Genomic DNA, 25,621 nt, shown 5'->3' with positions numbered 1-25,621 from the left:
CTTCAGAGCTGTCACTGCCTCCTGGATTTAAGCCCCTTCAGCTGCCCCAGCACCCAGCCACTCAGTCCCAGTGCTGAGCTGATCCCAGCCCAGGACGTTCAGTTCTTACCCTCGGATCTCTGCTGCCTGAGGACTGAGATGTCCTGCCAACTGCTTACAGCCCACGGGGGTGGCCAGTCCAGTGCGGTGGCCCCGCTTCCCTGCTCACCCACCCCAGTGTGTATGCGTGTGTGGGTGTGTGGGTGTGCTGGAGAATCTGCCCAGGTCCAGGGAAGGCCAGCTGGGCCTCAACCCCTCTGCACACGCTGGGCAGCCGAGGCGCAGGATACTGGGCAGCGAGTGGCTCACCTGTCCAAGGCAGGGGTCAGGCGGTACTCTTTGGTGACAGACAAGATGGCTTTGATCAGATTATCTGTGGACAGAGGAGGGAGGCAACTGTTAGAGGGTCACTTAAGGGTTCCCATGAGATGTTTGCCAATGAGCCGATTTGAAGGCACGTGGTCCTGGGTCTAGGGTGGACGTGAAGGTTGGGGAGGGAGCTCCGGACACAAGGCTGGGCCACTGGCCTAACTTTCTCCCTGAGACAGGAGATGGAGGCAGGAGAAGAGGCGGCACACACATCTCTGCCTGGAGCCAGCCCCCGGCACCCGCGCACAGCTCCTTCCTCAGACTTCCCTGGCCCTTCCCTGGCAGTCTCGGCTGGCTGTCGGAGGCTCTGCCGTCAGGCCCTGGGACATGCGCCCCCAGGCGTGGGCCTTGCCTGGCAGCTGGGGCATCTCAGTGTCCCCCAGAATGGCAATGCCGGTCAGAGGCAGGGACCACGTGCTCACTTCTGTGCCCCCACCAAGCAGACACCAGGAAGCAAACAAGGAGCCAACCAGTGGTGAAGAGCTAGAGTGCTCCCAGCCAGCTCCCCGGGCCAGGCCACTCCGCCTTATTTTCTGATACCATCTTCCCCTCCCTTCCTCCCTCTAACGCTGCTGACCTCTAATCCTGTTCTTGCCAGGCTGTCTCTACCTCCTTACCTCTTCAAGCCCTGTGGCCTGGCATCTGCCCACCTGCACTCCGCTCAGGCTGCCCCTCAGCAAGGGCCCCGTGACCTCTGTGCTCTCAGATCCTGTGACCATATTCAGACCTCATTCTTCTTGACCTCTCTCTGGTTTTGGCAATGATGACTGCTCTCCTTTCAAACTCTGGTATAATGAGAGCATTATAATATAACAGATAATGGTATCAGCCTCGGACTCAAATCCTGGCTCTGCTGCTTATGAGCTCTGTGACCTTCGATAAATCGCTTACGTTCTTTGAGCTTTAGTTTCCTCATCTTCCAAATGAAGATGGTAATTCCTGCTGTGCAGAATTGTTAGGAAGATAAAAAGGTAATGTACATAAAGACCTAAAGATAAGTAAGTCGGTACAATCACAGTGAAAAGCATCTTAATATCAAGTAAAGATGTAGCTGTGCATAGACTAAAATCTTGCAACTCTACTCCTAGGTGGAGAGCATCAGAAAACTCACACATTTGTTTAAGGAGACTTGTACAAGAATGTTCATTGCAGAACTGTTGGTAATAGCGCAATGTTGGAGGCAACCTAAAAGTCCACCGAAGGAAGGCTTTCCTGGTGGCGCAGTGGTTGAGAGTCCGCCTGCCGATGCAGGGGACACGGGTTCGTGCCCCGGTCCGGGAAGATCCCACATGCCGCAGAGCAGCTGGGCCCGTGAGCCATGTTCGCTGAGCCTGCGCGTCTGGAGCCTGTGCTCCGCAACGGGAGAGGCCACAACAGTGAGAGGCCCTCATACCGAAAAAAAAAAAAAAAAAAAAAAGTCCACCGAAGGAAAATAGATTAAATGTGGTACATGGAATACTACACAGCAGTTGCAAAATCAGTGACCTAGAGTTATGTGTGCCAATACAGATACATCTGAAAAGCGTAAGCAAAAAAATCAACTTGAAAAATACACACACACAAGTACAATATACAATACTGTTTGTAAAGTGCAAAAACCATGCCATATATATATATATATATATATATATTGGACTGGGGCACGAACCCGTGTCCCCTGCATCGGCAGGCGGACTCTCAACCACTGCGCCACCAGGGAAGCCCGTCCATGCCGTGTTTTAAACAGATATATAAATATGCTGTAGAAATATATAAACAGGCATGGAATGACAGCCAGGATACTGGTCTCCTGGAGAAGGCGGGGAACGGAGGGGGAAGGGCTACACAGAGCTTGAGTCGTATCTCACGTTTTACTTCCGAAGCTGGGTACAAGAGTACGTGGGTGCTCATTATATTATTTTTTATGCTTTTTTATATGCCTGAAATACTTCATGTAAAGAAAGGATGCCTCTGAAATTAAACACAGCAACCTCATAATTTTTTTTAAAAGATGGACCGGACGACACTGTCAGATGCAGCCAAGATGTCAAGTTAAGGAATGAAAAGCGTCCTTTGGATCTCCTGGGGGCATTGAGCAGTTTCACTGAAGTGGGAGGGGAGAAGATATTCTTCAAGAGTTAAATGGTGAGTAAGAGGAGACAGTCGGCACGGGCAATCTTTCTAGAAGTCGCATGAGAAAGCGTAAGGAAACAAACCTTGAAGGAAATGTTCTGTACTAAGTGCCTTCAGATACACTTCATGGTGGGCCTCGGGGAAGGTCACAGATCCCTTCCTTTTCCCGCCTCCAATTTCACGTCTAAGGAAAAGCGTACTGCTGCTCACTGGCCAAGGCCAAGGGTGTGGACTGGGCTTTTGTTTTCTAGGAGGGGAACCTGAGCAGAATGGTCATAAACTGTGGGGTGCTTTTTCTTGCTGGATGGTGGGCTGTGTATCGGGCTTTCCTGCCCTTCATGGCTTAGCAGGATCCGAATCTTGAGTGAGGATTTAGGAGCAAAGTTAGGCTGCTTGGCTACCTGCACCCATGAAAAAGGAGTTCTTCATGGGGTTCAACCCAACCCATGAGATTTGTCCTTGGAGGTTGAAGGTCAAAGCTCCAGTTCAAGAGTATCCTTTTGCTGGCCACTGTCTTTTTTTCAGGGAGGGGTGGGCCAGCTAAGTAGAGGGTTCAGGCGTTCTTGAGTCTGCTGGCCAAATGATATCACCCCTTTAACCGTTATCTTATTTAATTCTGACCACAACCTAATACAGTGGTATTATTCTCTCCATTTAACTGATGAAGAAACTAAAGCAAAACATGTTAGTAACTTGTCCATGGTCACAGCTAATAAAGAGGTAGTACTGTGACCGGAGCCTTCTATGTCTGACGCTAAAGCTGAAACTCTACCATGCCATGAAATAGGGCAGTAACTTGACACGGAAAGAGAACTGTAAAACTCTCAGGGACGGGAAAGTCTTATGTCAGGAACTGCATGGGTGAGGTCCTTGAGGCAATAGAAGGGGACAGTTCTGAGAGTATAGGGGGAAAGGTTAGCCTTGGACAGGATAAAAAAGGACTGGAGGGGAGGCTAGGTTAAGGTGAAAAAAATCAGAAGGGGATGATGGAGGGCCCTGGGGGCAGCCGTCCGGATGGCCTCTATTTTTTCTGGGATTTCCCCCCTCATATCTAGTCCTCTAGCACTGCTGTCTCTGGCACCCGTTTTGTGTGATCTCACAGCACAGTGTTCTTCCCTCATCAGAGTCCTTACTGCACTCCAAGTACCTGTGTCTGCATTAGACTGGAACTTTTTGAGGAGAGGAACCACATCTGTCTACTCCACTGTTGTGTACCTAGCCCCTGGCAAAGTGGTGGTTTCTGAGTAAACATTCCACTAAAGAAGTAAGAAAAAAGGAAGGACAGGAAAGAGGGAGAGAAGGTAGGGCATTGTTGAGAGGGGTGGATTCCCAGCAGGGAGACTTCTGAGGGTACAGCCCTGTCCTGATACTGGGGAGGTAGCTTGGGGGATGAGATGTTAATGTAAAGTGGGGCCGGGTTCCCAACATACCTTGACCTTTGATCCCAAAAGGCGGCACAAATTCCCGGATCCTAGCCCACTTGCGGAAGGAGTCATCCAGGAACATGGGTGCTGGCTTGGAGAACCTGGAACACAACAGGGCTGTTGAGAGTCCCAGAGTGCACTGGGCTGCAGTGCTAAGTGGCTTTCTGTCCATCTGCCTTGGCTGTGGGTCCGCCAGAAGCCATCCTCCATGTGCCAGCATCTCCTCCCCACTCCAGCCTGCACACTGGGCAGCTGCTGTGCGGGGTCTGACGGATCCGGTTCAGCGGAGCCTGAGTGTGGAGGAGCAGGCCTGGCCAGTCCTCATGGGGCCAGCTGTAGGAGTGGAGAGGCAAGATGCACACCGCAGGATCAGCATCTCAGAGCGAGAAGCTCCCTGGGAGGTTAGCCACGTGCGCATCCATCAAATAGTCACTGCTGCCCACGCTGTTCCTGCAATCTGGGAACACGGCGATGAGACACTGTCCAGTGAGCAGAAAAATACCCCAAAATGCAGCCCGTGCAGAGAGACAGAAGTTGGGAGAGAATTCTGGGAGGTGGACCACCCAGGGTGAGGAGGAAGGAGAATTCACGGTGAGAGGGCAAAGCAGGTGAACAGTCATAGGAGTTAGAGGTTTGACAGAAGAAAAAAAATCACAGTATCCTGCAGCGGGGAGGCTTCAGACAAGCAGAAGCCTGAGCACTTTTGCTGGCAGAGAGGAGGACCGAGAGAACGCCAAGCTCCACAGGAGGTGGCGGAGGGACAAGGAGTTTACGGGTAGGGGGAGTTTTGGTCTGGAGGAAAGATGGGAGGGAAAAGGGGGAGAGAAGGAGTCATGTGGTGATGCCAAGTTGTGGAGAGAAAAGGCAAGCCTTGCTCTTCTTGGGAAACCGAGGAGTGGGCAGGGCAGGGGGGAGGCGGGGGGGTGGGGGATGGCATCAGAGGGTTGCAGAAGGAAGTGAGGGCAGAGTGAGAAGGGACAGGAGGAACCAAGCTCTTCAGAGATGCTGGGACAGCACGATTTTACTTGGAACCTAGCACCCTGATTTTGAGACCTTTCAGGTAACCTAGCAGCCCGGGAGATGGCCAGCACCTGGTCACTTCCTGTGTGTTGACCTTGTTGCGGGGTGTGCTTAGGGCCTTCCTGGCTGAGAACGAAGGTGTGGAGGCCTAGGCCTCTGTGGCTGACTCTTGTTTCTAACAGCCTGAATCAGCCCACTGAAAAACTGAAGACTGGAGGAGGGGCCCTCCCAGCCCAGAAGCTGGAACTCACCGTCCCCCAATGAACTCTAACCTCAGCATCCATTTCTCATTCCCATCATCACTAACACCATTACAATCACCAGACCAGGGGGAATAACAGCACTAATCACTTGGAGGTCTATCATTACTAGAGGTTTTGAAGTGAACTTGAAAGAGGCAGAAAACTTTCAATGCTGCTCCCTCCCCATCCCTTGCTGCTAGGAAGAAACTGTCAACACGTGATAGCGTGGGAGGGCTATTCCCGCACAGCCGCTTCTTCTGGCCTTCTGAGTTAGCACACTTCTCCTCTGTGTAGAAGGGTCACTCATGTTTCTCATACCTAGTACACATAATCTAAGTGAATTAATACATTTGATGTTTTACCAGAGGCCCCGAGGATTCTGACCAGAGTCCACAAGGTCCCTGGATAAGCCTGGGGCAAGAACCTCTCCTGTGTCAGGACTGAGCTTATGAAAGTTTTGCAGTTTCTCAGTCAGGCATGGACATGATTTTATCTGCCTCCCAATATGTACTGCATGTCATATGCTAGCAAAATCTCCTAAGATCTAGCCAAATGGTCTCAACACATTTTTTCCTTGTCTTCTCTCTTCCTCCATCTTTCAGCTGATGAGAAAGTTCATTATATTAATTTTTCCTTAACCCCCCCCCCCACCCCTTATTGGGCTTCCCTGGTGGCACAGTGGTTAAGAATCCGCTTGCCTGGGCTTCCCTGGTGGCGCAGTGGTTGAGAGTCCGCCTGCCGATGCAGGGGACACAGGTTCGTGCCCCGGTCCGGGAAGATCCCACATGCCGCGGAGCAGCTGGGCCCATGAGCCATGGCTGCTGAGCCTGCACATCTGGAGCCTGTGCTCCGCAACGGGAGAGGCCACAGCAGTAAGAGGCCCGCGTACCGCAAAAAAAAAAAAAAAAAAAAAAAAAAAGAATCCGCCTGCCAATGCAGAGGACACGGATTCAAGCCCTGGTCCGGGAAGATCCCACATGCCATGGAGCAACTAAGCCCGTGCGCCACAACTACTGAGCCTGCGCTCTAGAGCCCGCAAGCCACAACTACTGAGCCCGTGTGCCACAACTACTGAAGCCTGCATGCCTAAAGCCCATGCTCCGCAACGAGAAGCCACCGCAATGAGAAGCCTGTGCACCACAAGGAAGAGTAGCCCCCACTTGTCACAACTAGAGAAAACCCACGCGCAGCTACAAAGACCCAACACAGCCAAAAATAAATAAATAAAATAAATAAAAATTTTAAAAACGCTTCATTTTTGGCGCTTATAAAGTGTTAATTTTGGAAAAAAATACAGATAGGCGCGCACACACACACACACACACACACGTAAAAAATACTCATAATCCTACAACACAGAGACAATTAACCTTTGGTATATATCCATACTGACTTTCCTTTTCCCATATTATTTTTTAGATTGTGCTGTAGACTACTTTTTTCACTTTATAATATTATGAAAATATTGCTATGCAAATGGACAGAACAAAAACCATAAGCGGCTGGTAACCTGATTAAAAATGACTTCCCAAAATCAAATGTACAAGGATACACAAATGGAAAAATACCCTGAAACCATTTGATTTTATATTTATATCTCTTTCCTCGTAAGCTGATATCCTTGTTTATAGTGATAGTAACATAATTATTTGCTTTATCCTAATATATCCACACATATAGATACATATATAAAATATGTAGAATAGTTTCAGAATAAAAACACCAGTATTATTACTAATACTACCATTACTAAAAATGATTTAGGGAATACCCCCCAGAGAAATACAGATAAATTACTTTGCTTTTGCAGAATTATTTTGGAATAATCCTGCTGAGTTTACTTTGTCAGCAATACATAGTTAAGTTCATTTGTTTCATTCTGTTTTTGCTTCTAGAGTTTACTTACCCCTCATATTAATTTAACTTTGTTTTATGATGATATAAAACTATAGGGCTTCCCTGGTGGCGCAGTGGTTGAGAGTCCGCCTGCCGATTCAGGGGACACGGGTTCGTGCCCCGGTTCGGGAAGATCCCACATGCCGTGGAGCGGCTGGGCCTGTGAGCCATGGCCGCTGAGCCTGTGCGTCCGGAGTCTGTGCTCCGCAACGGGAGAGGCCACAACAGTGAGAGGCCCGCATACCACAAAAAACAAACAAACAAAAAAAAAAAAAAAAAAAAAAACTATAGAATTCCAAAATTAAATTCACAAAGCAAGATATATTCAGAGAAGTCAAACTTTCATTTCTGTGTCCAACTCCTATTACTTTTATTCCTGTATAGTATTCATTTTTATTAGTTTTTATTTTTTCCTCTTTTTTTTTTTTTGGTATAAGCAAATACATAATATGTGTATGTGAATTCCTAGTCCCTTCTTCTTCTTCTTCTTCTTTTTTTTTTAATTGGGGTATAGTTGCTTTACAATGTTGTGTTACTTTTTGCTGTATAATGAAGTGAATCATCTATATGTATACATATATCCCCTCCCTCTTGGACCTCCCTCTCACCCTCCATCCCCCATCCCAACTATCTAGGTCACCACAGAGCACTGAGCTGAGCTCCCTGCTCTATATAGCAGGTTCCCACTAGCTATCTGTTTTACACATGGCAGTGCGCATACGTCAATCCCAATCTCCCAATTTATCCCACACCCCACAGCCCGTGTCCACATGTCTGCTCTGTATGTCTGCGTCTCTACTCCTGCCCTGTAAATAGGTTCATCTGTACCATTTTTCTAGATTCCACAAATATGTGTCAATATACAGTATTTGTTTTTCTTTTTCTGACTTACTTCACTCTGTATGACAGACTCTAGGTCCATCCACATCTCTACAAATGACCCAGTGTTGTTCCTTTTTTATGGCTGAGTAATATTCCATTGTATATATGTACCACATCTTCTTTATCCATACATCTATATTCAATAAAAAGGTAACATATACAGTTTTACCTTTTGATTTTTTTCACTATACAATATATCCTGGTAATTACTGCACAGCAGTAGAGGTATATACTTGATTATACTCCGTTATGGTTATGTACCTATATCATTCAATCAGTCCCCTGGGTGGTTTCCAGTCTGTTGTAGAGTAGGTACCACTAACAGTGGTTACAGTGAATAACTTCATGCATATATCTTTTCTATTTGCCAATGTATCTTTGGAATAGATTCCTAGAAGTGGGTTTGCTGGATCAAAGGGAAAATGCATATATATAATTTTGCTCCATATTGCCAAACTCCCCTCCACCAGGATCACACCATTTCACATTACCCACCAGCAACAAATGACAGTGTCGTTTTCGCCACAGCCTCACCAACAGAGTATACTGTTGAACATTTCAATTTTGCCAGTCTGACAGGAGAGGAACAGTATCTCAGTGTGGTTTTAATTTGCATTTCTTTTACTGTGTGTGGAACTGAACACTGTCTTATATATGGAAAGGCCATTTGTGAATTTTTCTATGAATTTTGTTCATATCTCTCGCCCATTTTTCCAAAAGGTTATGGGTTTTTTCTTTTTTCCCCTAGCTTTATTATGATATAATTGACTATAACTGATATATAACACTGTACAAGTTTAAGGTGTACAACATGTTTTCATACACATATGTGACAATATGATTACTACTACAGCACTAGCTAACAATCTTCTCTTTTTTTTTTAAGCTCTTTATATATTAAATATATAAACCCTCTGAGATACGGTTACAAATATATCTCTATTGAGATATAAATTGAGTTTATTTATTCACTTGGCTTGTGGTGTTTTCCTTTCTTGCTTTCTTTTCCCCCCTTTTTCACAACAGATTTTTTAAAAAAGTGTAGTCAAAGGGAATTCCCTGGCAGTCCAGTGGTTAGGACTTGACGCTTTCACTGCCAAGGGTCCAGGTTTGATCTCTGGTTGGGGAACTAAGATCCAGCAGGCCGTGCAGCATGGCAAAAAAAAAAAAAAAAGTTGGGACTTCCCTGGTAGCGCAGTGGTTAAGAATCTGCCTGCTAATGCAAGGGACACAGGTTCGCGCCCTGGTCCAGGGAGATCCCACATGCCGCGGAGCAACTAAGCCCACGAGCCACAATTACTGAAGCCCACGCGCCTAGAGCCCTGCTCTGCAACAAGAGAAGCCACTGCAATGAGAAGCCTGCGTACCACAACGAAGAGTAGCCCCCGCTCGCCAAAACTAGAGAAAGCCCGCGCGCAGCAATGAAGACCCAACACAGGCAAAAATAAATAAATAATTTTTTTTAAAAAGGGTCAAATTTATCAATCTTTTCCCTTATTGATTCTGGGTTTTGAGTTTTAGTTTAAAAAGTTTTCTTCATTCCCAGGTTATATTCTTTCCTGGTTAGAATCCCATCCACCTCTTTAGTCTCTCTCTCGCCAGGATGCTATACCCTCTTGTTCCATGGTCTTTTTGTCCCATCCATAAAGCAAAACCCAATCAGAGATGAATCGAATCCTACACTCTTGCACTTTATATACTCAGAGTGCTGCTAGGAAACACACACACACACAGACTGGTACCACCACGAACTCATGCACTGAGCCTTAGTTGGACCCTCACCTTTGCTCAGCAGCTATTCCAAACCTTCTCCACTCTCCATAAACTCTCTATCCTTTTCCCACTTCATCTAAGCAGATATCTCTTCTTTTTTCTCACTTCACAGACAAAACCAAGGCAATCAGATAGGAACTCCTTCAGCTTCTTACTTCCTTCCCCCACCCTAGACCCATCAAAGCTGATCTCTCCATCACACTATGCAGCCCACTCCTGTTTGTTTCCCCCTAAGTATACAGCAAGCTCAGGTCTCTCCTACATGAGAACAAACAAACTCAATAAACTTTCCTGACCACGTACCCATGCTACCAGTCTCTCTCTCTATCCTTTCACGGCAAAACCTCGATAAAGAGCAGTGGCTATTCTGTCTCAACTTCCTCATCTCCTATTCACTCCTCGACCTACTGCAATCTGGATTTTACTCCTCTGAGACTAGTTGTGTCCTACCAACCATGCACTATTTGTAGCTCCCTGAACATGCCAGTCTTCATGCATTTACACATGCAGTCTCTGCCTGAAATGTACCCCTGTCACCCTTCCCTGTATTCCCCAATCCCTTCCCTCTCTATTTGCCTGGAAAATCCCTTCTCATTCTTTAAGTTCAGATGCTGCTTCCTCCGGACAGCCTTCCCCCAGGAGGTGGCTCAGTGCCTGCAGAGGCCCTGGAAGCTGAGCGGGGAGGGCCATAAACAACAGGAAATGGGGTGTGGTGATGGTAGAGGTGGTGTATGTGTGTGTGTTTGTGTTAATTCTGCAGGCCGTCTGGGCAGAGCCCCATGCTACACCTGGAAGAGAATTCAGGGGCTTCTGTCCAGAGGCCAGTGTGCCAGTCTGGGGGCCCAGCCAGGGTGGAGGTGGCCCTTGAGGTGCAGAATAACTGGCCAGACTAGCAGGGGTGTGCGACGCCTGACCTGCTTGCCTTGGCCAAGGGGGTAGTGGGGCAGGGTGGGGCAGGCTCCAGCAGACAGGCCCCAGCCCGCCAGCTCTGCACACAAAGCAGCCTTGGGATCAGGTTTCAGGAGGGTGTGTGTGTGAGTGCGTGAGAAGGAACAGGGGAAGGAGAAGGCAGAAGTTGTACGGGGACCTGTGCGTCTTTTCTTCTTGGATCCTAGAGCATAGCAATGTGGAGAGCTGAGGCTCTAGGAGGGTACATGCTAAGGGTGGGTCTGACCCCTGTGCCTCTCATAACAAGGCTGGACCCCAGGACCCATGAGGCTGCCCTGCCCACAGGCCTATAAACTGAGAGAGGACGATGACTCGGCACGACGGTCAGTCTGCCAGCCAGGATGGGCAACCCAGGACCCCTCAAAGGGATCTCTTAGTTCATTTAATGCCCAGCAGTGTGGCTGAGGTGAAGTGTAGAAGGTGAATGTCCCCAATTCTGGTTCGCCCACCTAAACCATTTCCTAAGGCCCAGAACATCAAGCCTGTGCCCTGAGACCAGCAGGCAAGCTAACTGAGTCTTACTAACTGGGAGGGGAGTAGTTCTTTGTGGTACAAGCAGACACAGAGTAGGATCTTCCTCCTAGTTCCCACCATCCCAACTGCAAAAGGTGCCTCCAGGGGCTTCCCTGGTGGCGCAGTGGTTGAGAGTCCGCCTGCCGATGCAGGGGACACGGGTTCGTGCCCCGGTCCGGGAAGATCCCACATGCCGCGGAGCGGCTGGGCCCGTGAGCCATGGCCGCTGAGCCTGCGCGTCCGGAGCCTGTGCTCCGCAACGGGAGAGGCCACAGCGGTGAGAGGCCCGCGTACCGCAAAAAAAAAAAAAAAAGAAAAAGGTGCCTCCAGATGTGGGTTTGCTGGATTAGGGCAACACACGGTTTCAGCTCTCCATCTGTGCTTGTTTGGTTGTGTGGCCAGCCTTCTGGCCACAAGATCCCAAGCAGCCCAGGAGAAAAGAGGAAGGCAGAGCCCAGTAGTGGGTCCCGAGACCAGGGGCCACAGCACATCAGTCTGCCAGATTCAGCCACAGGTCTTGGCCCAAAATGAGTGAGACTGTCATCCAGTAGGGTGAAAGCCAAACCGCAGAGACCCTCCTTTCTAGAACCTGCTCTCGGAAGCGGTGGGGTGGATGAAGCAGAGGGACACACGTTTTCTAGAATCTACCTGTTCTTGTTTGGGATCTCGCTGTGGCAGCCCCACCATACATGGCCCTGCACAGTAAGACCTTGGTATATGTCCAAGCAAACAAGATAAGCACTTTGTCAATGCCTTGTCCAGCTTATGTCTTGCTGCCCCTTCTCTTGCTGACCCACCTGAATGGGTCCCATGAGAGAGCAGAAGTCTGAGGAGAAAGGGTCGTGAATATGCAGGGCAGGTGGGTCTATATCCTGCGAGAAGAGGCAGAGAAGACAAACAGCAGGTATCAACCAACAAGTACCGTTCCAAGCAAGAGCATGAAGTGTCTGCCTCCAATCTTAGGCAGGACCAGATGGAGCTGGAGGATGCAGCCCCATCCAACAACTGCTTGCCTACGCGGGGTCAGGCTCCGTGCTGAGTGCTGGCTGGGGACCTAAGGTCCTTCTCCTTCTCCTTTGGTCCTAGGGGTGGCAAGCTTTGGTCCTTCTCCTCAGGAGCTAATGGCAGACACAGGTAAACAAATAACAATAAGAAAATAAGTCTGCACATCCTGTGTTTTGGAATAGGGAGTGGTATAAAGGTCTCAGACCAGCTTAGGGGTATAGCAATATCTTGAAGGAGATGATGACAAAACCAAGCTGAGCCTTGGAAGACAAGTAAATGTGAGCCTCTTGGAGCGTGGTGGGAAGGGCATTCAAGGAGGAGGGTCGTGCAGACAAGGGCACAGGAGAGAAGAGATCCAGAAGCAACCCTCCCTTCGAGACAAGGAGAGAGGCTGCTAAAGCTGCCAGGGTGGAAGCACCTGCCAAGGGCAGGGGGGCTTCAGCCTGGCCCCCCACCCAGTGACCTGCCCTCTCGTCCCACCCAGGCAGGCGCAGCAATGCGTGAGGAAGGACTGAGTGGGCGAGTGCATTCTGACTGGGTGTACGTAAAAGGCAGCTGAGGTGCGGGCTCTGCACAGAGGGAAAAGGCTGGGGCAGGGTGTGCATCCGCACAGCCAGGGTTGGCCTGATGCCCCGAGGCAGCGTCAGGGCCAGTTTCAAGGTGGATCATCACTGGCAACTTGGGGCACTCAGCTCATGCTCTTTCTTGTTAGCGCCTTGCAGTGGATATCTGCGTTCCTCCCCCGCTTCTTCTGTAAAGCACCTACTTTTTATTCCATATGGTCCTAGTTGAGCTGACCCCCCACCACTGCTGCTGGGATGGGCGTGTGGTCCAGGCTGGCCAATTAAGATACTTCACCCCTCAGAACCACAGTAACTGGCTCAACAATGGGCACGTGATCCAAGTGGGATGAATCCAATTCTCTGGGATTTAATATTTGGACACTAGGGTATATGGGAGTCTCTCTTTTTCTCCGAGATAGTGAGCTGTAAAGACCATGTAAGCCTAGAACAGTGCTTGTGCAAACCATGGCCCAGAGGTCAGCTGCCTGTTTGTATAAATAAAGTTTTATTAAAACACAGCCACACTCATTCATTTACCTAATGTCTATTGTTTGCTTTAATGTTATAACGGCAGAGTTGATTAGCTGTGACAGAGAATATATGGCCTGCAAAGCCGAAAATACTCACTATCTGGACTTTTAAGAAAAAAAATTTGCCACCCCTGGGCCTAGAACCGCTGGAGCCATCTTCTGTGGCTACACAGAGAAACTGTCTACAGAACAGTCAAACCCAGGGAAAGCAGAGCCAAGACGTGGGGAGAAAGACGCTGAGTCCTAGTCCGGGTGGGCCTGAAGACAGTTCAGCCCTGAACTTAACAGGTAAGTCAGCCAATCAATTTCCTTTTTGCTTGAATTAGTTTGACATGGATTTCTACCGACTACAACAGCTACTAGAAGATAATGCTTAAGCTCCTTCGTCTGGTTTCCAAAGCCCCTGTGATCTGACTCTCCTGCGTCAACCTCCCCGCCTCAGATACCCCTCTCTTCTCCTCCCTTTCCCTAAGCTCTAGCCATATCCAACTACTTATAGATTCTAGAATCTGCCAGGCTCTTTAACACCTCCATGCCTTTCCACTTGCTGTTCCCTTTGCCTGGAATTCTCTTCCCCTTCTCATTCGCATGCTGAATTCCTGCTCCTTCTTCAGCCCAACTCCAGCGTCTCTGCCTCTGCACAGGTAGGGTCTTCCCTGAGCCACACAGGGCTGACGGAGCCTCTCCAGGTCCCCACGGTTCTCCGTGCCCCTTCCTGGCACTGACTGCACACTAATGTGCCTGTTCCCTCCCCGGCACGCAGCCAGGATGGAGCAGGTGCTCCACAACTGACTGCTGGCCGGAAGAGGGAGGAGCGCTCAGGGTGACCGCTCCACAGTGTGGATCTCCCTGGGCCAATGCAGGTGGAGTTTCTGCTCACCTGCGGAGCTCTGAGGAGTGCCTTGTGGGGCACATCATGGACACTTTGATCTCCCTGCTCCGAAGGGCCAGGCTTCCAGTGATGTCGTTACTGTTTCCTAGTAAACCCCTCCTGGTCTGAAATACTGCCAGCTGCTGCCCCTCTGTCTGCTTAGGGACTTTGGCCACATCTGTGTCCAGACAGGCTGGAGCCACATGCATGACATGTATGACAGGCAGAGAGGCCTGCGCTGAAGGAGGCTCTCAAGGGGGCAGTGCCTGGGCTCCTGCTGACAGGGCTCCCCTGACTCTGCTGACAGCCTGTACCCAGAGTGGACCAAGGAGGAAGGGAAGGGGCCCGACTTCCTGATAAGGGGAGGGGAGCGTGGGGAGGCGAGGAGAGAACGGCGAGCTGAGAAGCCGCTACGAGAGGCAAGCACACCTCCCCCAGTGACAGCCTGGACAATGGCCAGAATGTCTACGGAGGCCACTTAACCCAGAGCCCAAGGACACGATCCGACCCCCGGTACCCACCCTCCAGCTCTCCAATACGTGCTAAGCCCCAGCTTATCCCAGGTACCGTGCTAGTCACTGGGAATACGATAATAAACAGCTCAGAGCCCCAGCTTCGTGATTAATGGATGAGGCAGCCAAACACACACAGAGGCAATAGTGAAACACACGACAAACGCCACAGTAACAAGAGTAATAACAGCAGTTCACAGGTACTGAGCTCTTGCAACATTCTAGACACTGTCCTAAGTGTTCTATGCTTGTCGTCCTATTTCACCCACACAAGAACCTCATGGATCAGCACAACGTGCATCAATACCTTTATTTATGGCACTGCCTTCGGGATACATGAAAGCCACCGGACCCTTTGGGAAGCGCGCCATCAGGGATGGAGAGGGCAAGACCAGACCACAGGGCGTTGCACAGGGAGAAAAGCAAGAGTGTTTGAGAGAGAGGAGGTGATCTCTGTAGAAACGTGGTAGTGGAGGAGAGGACAGAAAGGGACCGGGAGCTGGCGAGTGAAGCGGGAGGCAGAGACCCGAGCCTGCTTGTACTGGGGGAAGGAGCCCGCAGAGAAGGCAGAGGGAGGGGGTGCGAGAGACAGAGAGGCAGCAGTGGAGAGGCCACCAGGAGGCGAAGGGGACTGGATCAGAGTACGGGGAGAGGGACACAGAGGGCAGGGTGCCTTTTCCCTGGGAAAAGGGGGAGCACACGAGGGTGGCTACCCTGATAGGTGCACTGGGAGCTGGGGGGACCTCATTTCTCTGGGGAATCTCTGGGGTTTGGGATTATGAGTGTGCAGGTCTGGGCTGTAGGAACTGATGAGTGGGAGAGGTCTGAAGCAGTCACTGTGGTAAGTCAACCAGGGACGGGACTGCTGAGCAATGCTGAGCACTGGCAGAGGCTGAAGACCAGGACGCCACCGTGGGGCCAATACATGTATTCATGTGTCTCTGTTAACAGTTCAGCAGCCTGGAAACAAGCAGGAAAAGTGGCTGGATCAATTTCACCAAGTTCGGGCACTGCTTTATAAGGTGAGCTGGAAGGACAGGAGCGTGACAGAACTCAAACAGATGGTGAGAATACCAATGATGATGGATAGGGCCGTGGTGGAGGGGTGGTGGCTGTGGTTTTGATGGTGAGGAAGGCCAGGCCAGGCCAGGCCAGTGCAGTTGATCAAGCGAAACCTAGGAGTCATTCTTTTCTTTTTTAGTCCCATTTGCCCTGGATCATCACATTCTACAAAGAGAAACACCTATTTTATAAACAATCCTCTATCTTGCCAGTTGGGACAGAGTCATTCTTGACTCATTTCTTTTTCCCGTCTGTCTCTCTTCTGGGTCATCAGCAAATCCTGTTACTCTCTAAACATAATGTGAATCCCTCCACTTATCTCCATCTCTGCTGCTACCACAGGTCCACATCATCACCTTGTGGCTGCTGCAATGGTCAGTGACCAGCTTCTGCTCTGGCCCCTCATTCCATGCTCTAGAAAGGCCAGAAGCGTACTCCTAAATCATCAACCATATCATGACATTCCTCTGCCTAGAACCTTCTCACTGCCCTCTGAACAAAACCAAACTACAGATGACAATGACTAATCCTCCTCACCTGCCTCTCACCTCATTTCAGGTCCTCCTCCTGACTCACCCTGAAACAGTATACGTTGGCCTCCTGTCCAGTCCTTGAATACAACAAACATCGCTCTGTCTCTAGACCTTTCCAGAACCCCTCTGGACCTTCCCGAGGCTGGCTCTTCGTTTTCATTCGGATCTCTGTTCAAATGTCGCCTCTTCGGAGACGTCTTCTCCGACCCCTCTGTCAAGGGTGGGTTTCCTCCTCCTGTCTCTATCACTCACCTTTGTTTTATTTTCTTCGTAAACAGTTAGCACCATTTAAAATTATCTTGTTCATTTGCTTACCCTCTCTCATGTGTACCAGTTTATGATAATTGGAGAATGCGAGCTCTGTGTGACTAGGGATCTGCCTATTTAGTTCACTGCCATGTCCCCCAGCACCTAGAATTGTGCCTTGCATGGTAGGTAGGTGCTGAATTAATATTTATGAAGTGAGTTCAGAGATCTGCCTCCCACCAAGTCTACAAAACCACTGGCATCTGCTCCACTTTTCCTCCTTTCCTCCTGATAACAGTGAGGAAGCATCCACTCAGCTGTTGAAGATCAACCTCTCCTCATGTGCAATGTCTTACTATGTCAATCAGAGTAAAGGGTGAAGTCCTCACAGTGGCCTACAAGGCCATCCATGACCCCAGACACCTCCCTCCCCCACCCACTACCGTCCCTCTTCTCACCCTACCACAGCCACACTCCTTGCTGCCTTGGGGCCTTTACTGGAGCTGTTTCCTCTGCCTAGCACACTCCCCTCCAGATATTCAGCCGGCTAACTCCCTCACCTCCTTCCAGTCCATACCCAAATTCTGCCTTTCCCAGGAGGTGAACCCTGACCATCCTATTTAACACTCAACCTGCTCCTATCACTTTGCCATACTGTTTCTTTTCTCCCCCAGAGTATTTGTCTTGTTCTAATTTACTAAATAATTTGCTTATAAGTTGTTTATTGTTGGCATTTCCCTATTAGTATAAAAGCTTCATAAAGGTAAGATCTTGAGATGAGGAGATTGCCTTGGATCATCCAGGTGGGCCCTAAATGCATTCACAAGTGTCCTTAAAAGAGAGAGGCACAGGGAGATTCTACCACATACAGAAGAAAAGGCGATGTGACCTCAGGGACAGAGACTGAAGTGATGCCAGCAGCCACGAGAAGCTGGAGGAGGCAAGGAATGGATAACCGCCCAGAGCGTCTGGAGGGAGTGCAGCCCTGCTGACACCTTGATTTCAGCCCGAAGACGCTGATTTTGGACTTCTGGCTTCCAGAGCTGTGAGAGAATCATTTGTTACAGGAGCAAAAGGAAACTAATACAGGTACCTTATTTTCTGAGCCCCATAGGAAAATGGAATTTCCAGAAGGGTTCAGCCAGTTTTTTCTCTGCTCAGAAATGAGACAACATGACGGTGAATGAGCAGCAGCTCTGCTCTCAGATGAGACCCTCTACCTTCAGAGAAGGGGGCTGAGGGAGGCAGCCCGGGTGAGGGCACAGGGGCGGTTGTTGCCGACCACCACTGCTTACAGACCCAGGAAGGACTGCAAAGAAAAGGCTGGAAAATGTGATTGTTTCAGGAGGGTTCAAGTTCCAAACATCCAGACGCCTATGTCCAACTGGTGTTGATGATCTCCATCTTACGCTCAGACCTATACCCTGAGTTCAAGTCTTACATGCAACTGCTTCTGAAACTTCTTGCCTGAGATATTCCACTGGCACCTAGGCTCAACGTCTTTTTAAAAAGGAGTCTATTTTCTCCCCCTAAACCTATTCCTCTCTCTCTTTCTCCCTCTCTCTTCAGTGAAGAGCACCCAAGTCACAGACTGAGGGGCAACCCATCCGGCTATTCGCTGCCTCTAGGGCCTGAGCGTGACCTAACTGCTTCTCTCTGCAGGGAAGGGTGAAGGGCAATGCCAACTGTGCTGGCCAGGGAAGTCTGAAGCCCTTGAACCCATGTGGCTGCATTTCATCACACTTCTCTTCACTGTCCCAGGGTGGGCAATACATTAATGCAGACTCTGCTCTTGGCATTTCCCATGCTGGTCCTTCTCGGCCCTAGCTGGGGGCTCTAGTCCTATGGGGAATACTCTTGCTACCTTCTTTAGCCCAGGGGCTCCAGCATTATTCTTGACCTTGGAGACCTTGGGTGAGGCCTCAGGGGCAGAATTCTCTCTCCCCAGACACCAGATCAATTGCCAAATGGAATGGGTCATGCTAGTGACAGATGGGAACCCCTGTCACAGGTGTATTATCAGGATGCAAAGGGAGATTGTACTACAATAGGAATTCCAGGCCCTGTACAGACACAGATGCTGCTACTCTCACTACTGCCACGTCTCACCTCTACACAGATGTCCTGACCCCTGCAAACCCAAATGGTCCTATATCTGAATTCATGACAAGCTAAGAGGCACTCTGAGAGAGACTGCCTTACCACTGTGTATTATCTTTACCACACACGCCTAATACTTAGAACAGCACATAGCATGTTTAAGGTAGTCAATGAACAAATGAATAAACAGCCACAACAACGGGCCCTGCACATGGAGCAGGGATTTGTCACAGTCAAAAATCACTGAGCTGCAGCCTTCAATTTCCTCTTTCACATGCATCCATCCTGAGCTCCCCTACTCTCTGCTGCACTCAGCACCCAACGGCCAACCAGCCAACCATCAGGAAGAGAAGCAGAGACTTTCTGTAGGTCATTCTAGGGACCTTCCCAAGACATGGCACTGCTAATGCCTGGTACAGTAAAGGGTCCTGGAGACAAGCAAGCCCCAGCCCATCTTGTCCACTCCTTGGAAGATCTTTAGATGCTCCATATTATTGATAGTATTGACTTAGGCTCAAATCCCTAGCCTTTCCTGACCTCAGTACCTTGTGAGGGCCTCTGTGACTTAATCTCTTACATGTGACAGCCAAGAGCCTTAATTCTGATGCTTGTCTGGCTCTCTTCCCCCAGGCTCTCTATGACCTTTCTGATCTCTGGCAGCCCTGATGGTTGACTATCTATGGCCATAGACCATTAATGATCCTTGTGTTTGGTCTAGCACCACCTTCCTTGGTGGTTCCCTCCCCCCTCAACTGCAGGCTCAGTCAAATATAAAGTGAAGAAGAGAAACTCTGAAGCAATTATCATCAGTCTCAATACCTATAGTGTATTCCTTCTTCAAAGCAGGAAACAGGAGAGATGAGCTTCCTTCTAAATCTAAACTGGTAAACTCCAGACCTGCCTTGACTTCTTCTCCTCCAGTGATCTTACTCTCTACCTTACCTCAGCTATTTACTCCTAAACTATACCCTAGACCAGGCCATTACTAACTAAAGCTCTCTCTAATCTCAATCTCAAATTCCCAGTCTCTGACTGTCTCCACCTATCTATATGTCTATAGCTCACCTGCTCTTGTAGCAAAACTCCAACAATCCTTCAACACACTGGGATCTTCAAGCCATTGGTTCTACCATCTTTTCACTGTCCTTTACCTCCTTATGTTCTTACTGCTATTCTCACCCAGCTTAAATTCCAAGTCAAACAGTACAATCACCTCCTTGCATTCATCCTCAACTTCTTTGCTCCTCCCTCACTCAGCTGAAACACAACTCTGGTTAAATTCCACTTCCTTCCTACTCTGGGCATGGACCTGCACAGATGAATGCAGCTGGCGAGAGAAAAACGCATGCTGGCTCGTCTCACCTTAAGTTCTAGTGAGTGAAAGATATGGAAACAAACTAAGTGTCCATCGATGGATGAATAGATAAAGAAAATGTGATACACACACACACACGAATATTATTCAGCCACAAAAAAGAACTAAATCTTGCCATTTGTGACAACATGCGTAGACCTTGAGGGTGTTAGGCTAAGTGAAGTAAGTCAGACAGAGAAAGACAAATATCATATGATCTCACTTATATGTGGAATCTAAAATAAACAAACAAACCAACCCAAGCTCACAGAAACAGAGAACAGACGGGTGGTTGCCAGAGATGGGGTTGGGGGGGCTGGGGCACAGGCAAAATGGGTGAAGGGGGTCAAAAGGTACAAAATTCCAGTCATGAAATGTATGTCACAGCATGGTGACTACAGTTAATAAAACTGTATTGCATATTTGAAAGTTGCTAGAGAGTAAATCTTAAAAGTTCTCACTACAAGGAAAACAATTCTGTAATTGTATGGTGATGAATGTTAACTAGACTTATTGTAGGGGTCATTCTGCAATATATACAAATATGGAATCATTATGCTATAACCTGGAACTCATATAATGCTGTATGTCAATTACACCTCAATTTAAAAATCTCAATAGAGCTGGAAAAAAATTCTTAAAAAAAAATTCAAGGGATTGAGGCCCTTAAACTGCTGAGCAATTGTCCTGTCGTTACTAGCCCCGTTATTCTCCCATTCCCCTAGATAACTATTCATACTTTCTTCTTTGACTTCACATTTCCAACACCTCCTCCCTTATTCTTATTCTCAACAGATGATCCTGCTCATCACTGCACTGAAATATCAGAATCAGAACAGAACTTCTACAGGTTCCGTACCACCACTTGTCTGCATTTGTGCCTACGATCTCTACTTTCTTTTCTCTCTGAAGTGTCCATACTCATAACTAAGGCCAACTTTTGTTCCCTAGACCTTGTCCCTTCCCAATAGCAAACAAATGTTATTTTTCCCATATTAAAAAAATATTTTCAAAAGCTTTAACACTTTCATTTTTCCAACTCTCTGTTATGAAAAAACTTCAAACATACAGAAAAGTTGAAAGAACAGTACAGTGACCACCGAGATTCAGTTATCACACATTTCTTTCTCTTTACCGAAACATACCTTGAGAAGGAGCTATCTACACTCGCCATTTCTTTCTTTCTTTTTTTAATTTTATTTTATTTTTACTGAAGTATAGCTGATCTACAGTGTCGTGCCAATCTCTGCTGTACAGCAAAGTGACTCAGTTATACACATAGAAACATGCTTTTTTCATATTCTTTTCCATTTTGGTTTATCCCAGGATTGGATATAGTTCCCTGTGCTATACGGTAGGACCCTGTTGTTTGTCCATCCTGTATATAATAGTTTACATCTGCTAATCCCAAACTCCCAGTCCTTCCCTCCCCTACCCCTGCCCCCTTGGCAACCACAAGTATGTTCTCTATGTCTGTGAGTCTGTTTCTGTTTTGTAGATAGGCTCATCTGTGCCATATTTTAGATTCTACATAAAAGTGATATCATATGGTATTTGTCTTTCTCTTTCTGACTTACTTCACTTTACACTCGCCATTTCTGATCATTCAAGGTCACTAATTATTTTCACGCTGCTAAATCTCATGGTCAATTCTTATTGACCTATCAGCAGAGTGACCATACAACATTCTGATTTGTCTGGGACCACCTTGGTTATATGTCTTATCCTGGAGTAACTATGAATAATAACCACTTTCACTCTCAAAAGTGTCCTAGTTTGCACAACAATTTATACCATCACCCTACCGCCCAGCAACATATTATACAGTTAGTTACTCCTCTTGAAATACTTGCTAATTTGGCTTCCAGAATATACCACATTTTCCAGACTTTGCCACTATCACACTAGGCTTTCCTCCTTTGCAGTTTCTTCCTCATCTCTGGCCCCACTACATGTTGCTGTGCCCGAGGGCTCAGTCCTTGCTTCTCCCTCTTCATTCACTTATGTGACAGTCTCTTCCATTTTCACAGCCCACACCTTTCCCCTGAATGCCAGACTTGTATATCCCCCGCCCTCTCGATATCTCCGTCTGGATGTCTAAGAGGCATCTCATGCTTTGCATGTTTAAACTTGAGTTCCTGATACTCCCCCTAAAACCTGCTCTCTTGCAATCATTTCTCCATCTTGGTAAATGGCACCTTCATGCTTCCAGTTGCTCAGGTGAAACGCCCGAAGTCAGCCTAGATTCTTCTCTTTCTCTCATACCCACGTCTGAGCTGTCAGCAAACCTGTCAGCTCTCCCTTCAGAACACAGCCTGAATGCGACAATTTCTTACTACCTCCACTGCTTCCACCGCACCTGAGTCACCAGCATCTCTCTCGTAGATGATTACAGTAGCCTCGTAATTGGCCTCCCTGCCTCACAAGAGTCTCTCCTCATCAAGGCAGCCAGAATGATCCTCTGAAACCTAAGTTACTCCCTGCACAGGATCCTCCATCCTCATAATGATCTCCAGTGTCCCCATGCTGCAGACTTCTCTTAATGCTCTGACTTATCTCCTATTACTGCCCACTCCAGCAACATAGGCCTCTTTCCTGTTTGTGGATCCCACCTCAGTGCTTTTGCACTGGCTGTTTCCTCTGCCTGGAAGGCTCTTCCCCCAGATAATCAGCACGGCCCCTCCCTAACTTCTTTCGGGTTTTCACTTAAATGTCAACTTTCCCAGTCACCCTGTCTAAAATGACAACCCCTCCCTAACTTTTCACTCCCTATTCCTACTCTTTTTTTCCTCTAGCATCTCCGCTACCTAATATACTATACATTTTGTTTACACATCTGGGGTTTGGGGCTTGCTTCCCCATTAGAATATGAGCAGGAATGTTTGCCTGTTTTGCTCACTGCTATAGCTCCAGTGCCTAGAGCGGCACCTGGCACTTGGCAGGCACTCAATAAATTATTCGTTGAATGAATGACTGTAAAACGGGGCTGATCATCACAGATTACTGTGAGGATGAAGTGACACAAGGCACGCAAAGTTCCCAGCACACCAGTTGCTCAGTAACTGTCAGTTTCCTTTGCCCCCTCCCTCCCTGCCAGTTTTGGTATCAGCCATGCCCTCCTCCTCCCCAGGGAGTGCCAGGTCAGAGGCAGGGTTCATGGTGGTCGCTGCCCTACCAGTAGCCACCAACAGCCCCCCAGGACTCCCACAGCCCTGGGCCAGCCTCAGCCCTGCTCCCAGGTGCTGGTTTCTCTCGTTAGATGTGAGCTGCCCTGCTTTAACTCAGGAAGCTGAAGCCTGCAGAATGGCTGAGGGAGGCGTTCAGAAGTCCTGTCCTCCGACCACATCTCTGTATCAAGGGCCCCGGGGGCTGTTGTGCCTCGTACCCCAGCCTCTCACACGTACCCCAAACACAGCCCGACAGCCCTCGCTTGTGGGCTAACGGCTCAGTCTCACAGGTTTATGCGGCAGCACTGCCAGGCTGTCTCCCCAGCCCCCTTCTCTAGACTTCCTACCCGCCTCTCCTGGGCCCCTCCAAGCTCCATGTACAACCTGCAAGGACTCTGGCCACTGCATCTCAGGAAGGCCGGAGTGTTTGGTCTACCAGAGATTACTGCCGTCTCCACACGTAGGGAGGGTCCCACGAACTAACCATCCTTGGTCAGATGCTCGCCTGGCACAGTCCGTTCTGGCCATGGCTGCCCCCTTCAGGTGCCCAACTCCCAGCACCTTTCTCCTCACTTTAGGAACAGGGGCTGTTTCCTACAGACGAGTCCCCTAGGACGCACAGTCAACCTGGGCCAAAATTTCTGGGCTGGGGTTACTTCTTTTAGAATCCTTGCCTTCACACTTGGACGACTAAGCCTGCTGGTGCCACTGCAGAGTCATGGCCGCCCACCTGGCCTGCTCTGTTGCTGCGGGACAGTTTCTGGGTTGCCCTAGTAAACAATCTCTTCCATTCTCCACAGGGCCCTTACAAACGTTCTCCACGCTTCTCAACCTTCTCTCCCAGCACCGTGCCCTTCGTGTTCAGCACATGGTCCCATTTCCTGCTCCCTAGAGGAAATAAAAGCCACCAGAAGGGGATTCCTTCCCCTTTACCTTGCACTTACAAGCCCATCTATGTTTCTACCACTCTGCTCTGCTGTAGAACAGAAGAAGCCTCCCTCTTAAAGCAAAGGCCAATCCCTCCCCTCATTGTCCTTAGGGACCTTGTTGTATCATCTATCCCATCATTCTCCCCGGTATTTCCGCTTTCCTCTCAATGGACAGGATCCTTTCCATTGGTGGCCCGTACATCCACTTCACCCTCACGGCCGCACCTGCCGCAGCTTCAAGCCCATCTTCCTTCTCCCGTCACAGGCATGCTCTCCCGGGAGCAGTCCCCGCGCAGTGACCACGGATCCTCTCCTCATGATTCAGCTTGATGTCGGCTGGAGGCCACCCCGACTACTCCAGAGACACGGCTATCACCGGGGACTTCTCTGGCTCCAGTTCCAACCTCTGAGTTCCCATTCCTGACTTGCCTCCGCAGGTTTTAAGCCTCTTCTTCTCAACATGTGTCCTGACACTGGACCCGACTAGCAAAGGCTGACTGTTCTCAGCCTGACGTCAGACCCTCCTGGGAAGCATTTGTTCTGCCTTGTCCTGGGTCCCTGAGCCCTGACGTCCCCTCTCCCCAGGTTCCAGCTCCCTTGCTCCTGGCACGGCCTGGGATTGCTGTGGACTGTGGCATATCCAAACCTCCTGCTGGCTCAAAATCAGGCCTTGTGCGGTTCCTATTTGTGTCACTCGTGGTGCTTACGTGTTGGTGGGTTTTCAATAAATGTTTATGAAATAATTATCATCACCTTACTCTTACCTACTGTTTTTCGTTATGCTATAATCCTTTTATCCTGACAAAAGCCATTTGAAATAAGCAAGGACTACGTTTCCCCTCATTTACAGGTGGTGAAACTGAGGTTCAAGAGTTTAAGTGATTTGTCCAAGGGAAGAAGGTATGGAGCCAGGGCTGAAACCTGCCATTTCTGATTTCAAAGTCGGTGCTCCTCCTAGGATTCTGCATGAGTCCTGTGCATAGGGCTGTCAGGCACCGCAAGTGGACAGGGACAAGGTCCCAGAAGGGCATGTGGCAAGCGCCCTCTCACGTGGATCTCACGTGGATCCAGCAAAGTATGAGAGATGGATGGCAACGTGCGCTAGATGGCAGGAAAATTCGAGAGCTTGGTAGCTGGCCAATAGTTCTGCTCATGCCTACCAGGTCAGTGGAAGATGCTGTTCTAGGATAGAAGGGCTTAGTCATCAAGTCTATGGAAGACAAAGAGAAAGGAAAGAAACAGCTTATGTTGGAGGTCCAAGGAGGATCCCAGAAACTCCAGATAGGCAGCTACATGGCCAGGCTTGGTTTGGGTCCATAAAGTCCATCAGACATGCTGAGTAAGAAGGGGATGGGGACTTGGCAGCAGCATGTCAAGATGACACGACAACTAAAGTAGTGTCTCTGGGGTGTCAGTCGCCATGAGGAGCATCAGAAGTGGGGAGATGACAGATAAGTGTATAAAGAAGATGTGGCACACATATACAGTGGAATATTACTCAGTCATAAAAAGAAACCAAATTGAGTTATTT

The 25,621-nt window shown here is 48.8% G+C and overlaps 1 protein-coding gene across 6 annotated transcripts in view; it reads right to left on the bottom strand.

Moving 5' to 3' along the window:
• The window catches only part of ST3GAL3 (ST3 beta-galactoside alpha-2,3-sialyltransferase 3), a 232,937-nt gene that overhangs the window by 24,052 nt on the left and 183,264 nt on the right, over positions 1–25,621 (bottom strand). For all 6 annotated transcript variants that reach the window (XM_079946031.1, XM_079946034.1, XM_079946035.1 and 3 more), the window contains 2 exons: positions 3,951–4,045; positions 349–412 (listed from right to left, as the gene is read on the bottom strand). In XM_079946031.1, coding sequence (XP_079802157.1) covers positions 349–412; positions 3,951–4,045 — 159 coding nt within the window. The remainder of the gene's footprint in view (positions 1–348; positions 413–3,950; positions 4,046–25,621) is intronic.

The sequence above is a fragment of the Stenella coeruleoalba genome (genome assembly GCF_951394435.1).
Source record: "Stenella coeruleoalba genome assembly, chromosome: 1".
In the NCBI taxonomy this organism is placed as follows: domain Eukaryota; kingdom Metazoa; phylum Chordata; class Mammalia; order Artiodactyla; family Delphinidae; genus Stenella; species Stenella coeruleoalba.
Note: the sequence above shows the minus strand (reverse complement) of the source record. Positions and strands in the feature narration are given on the sequence as shown.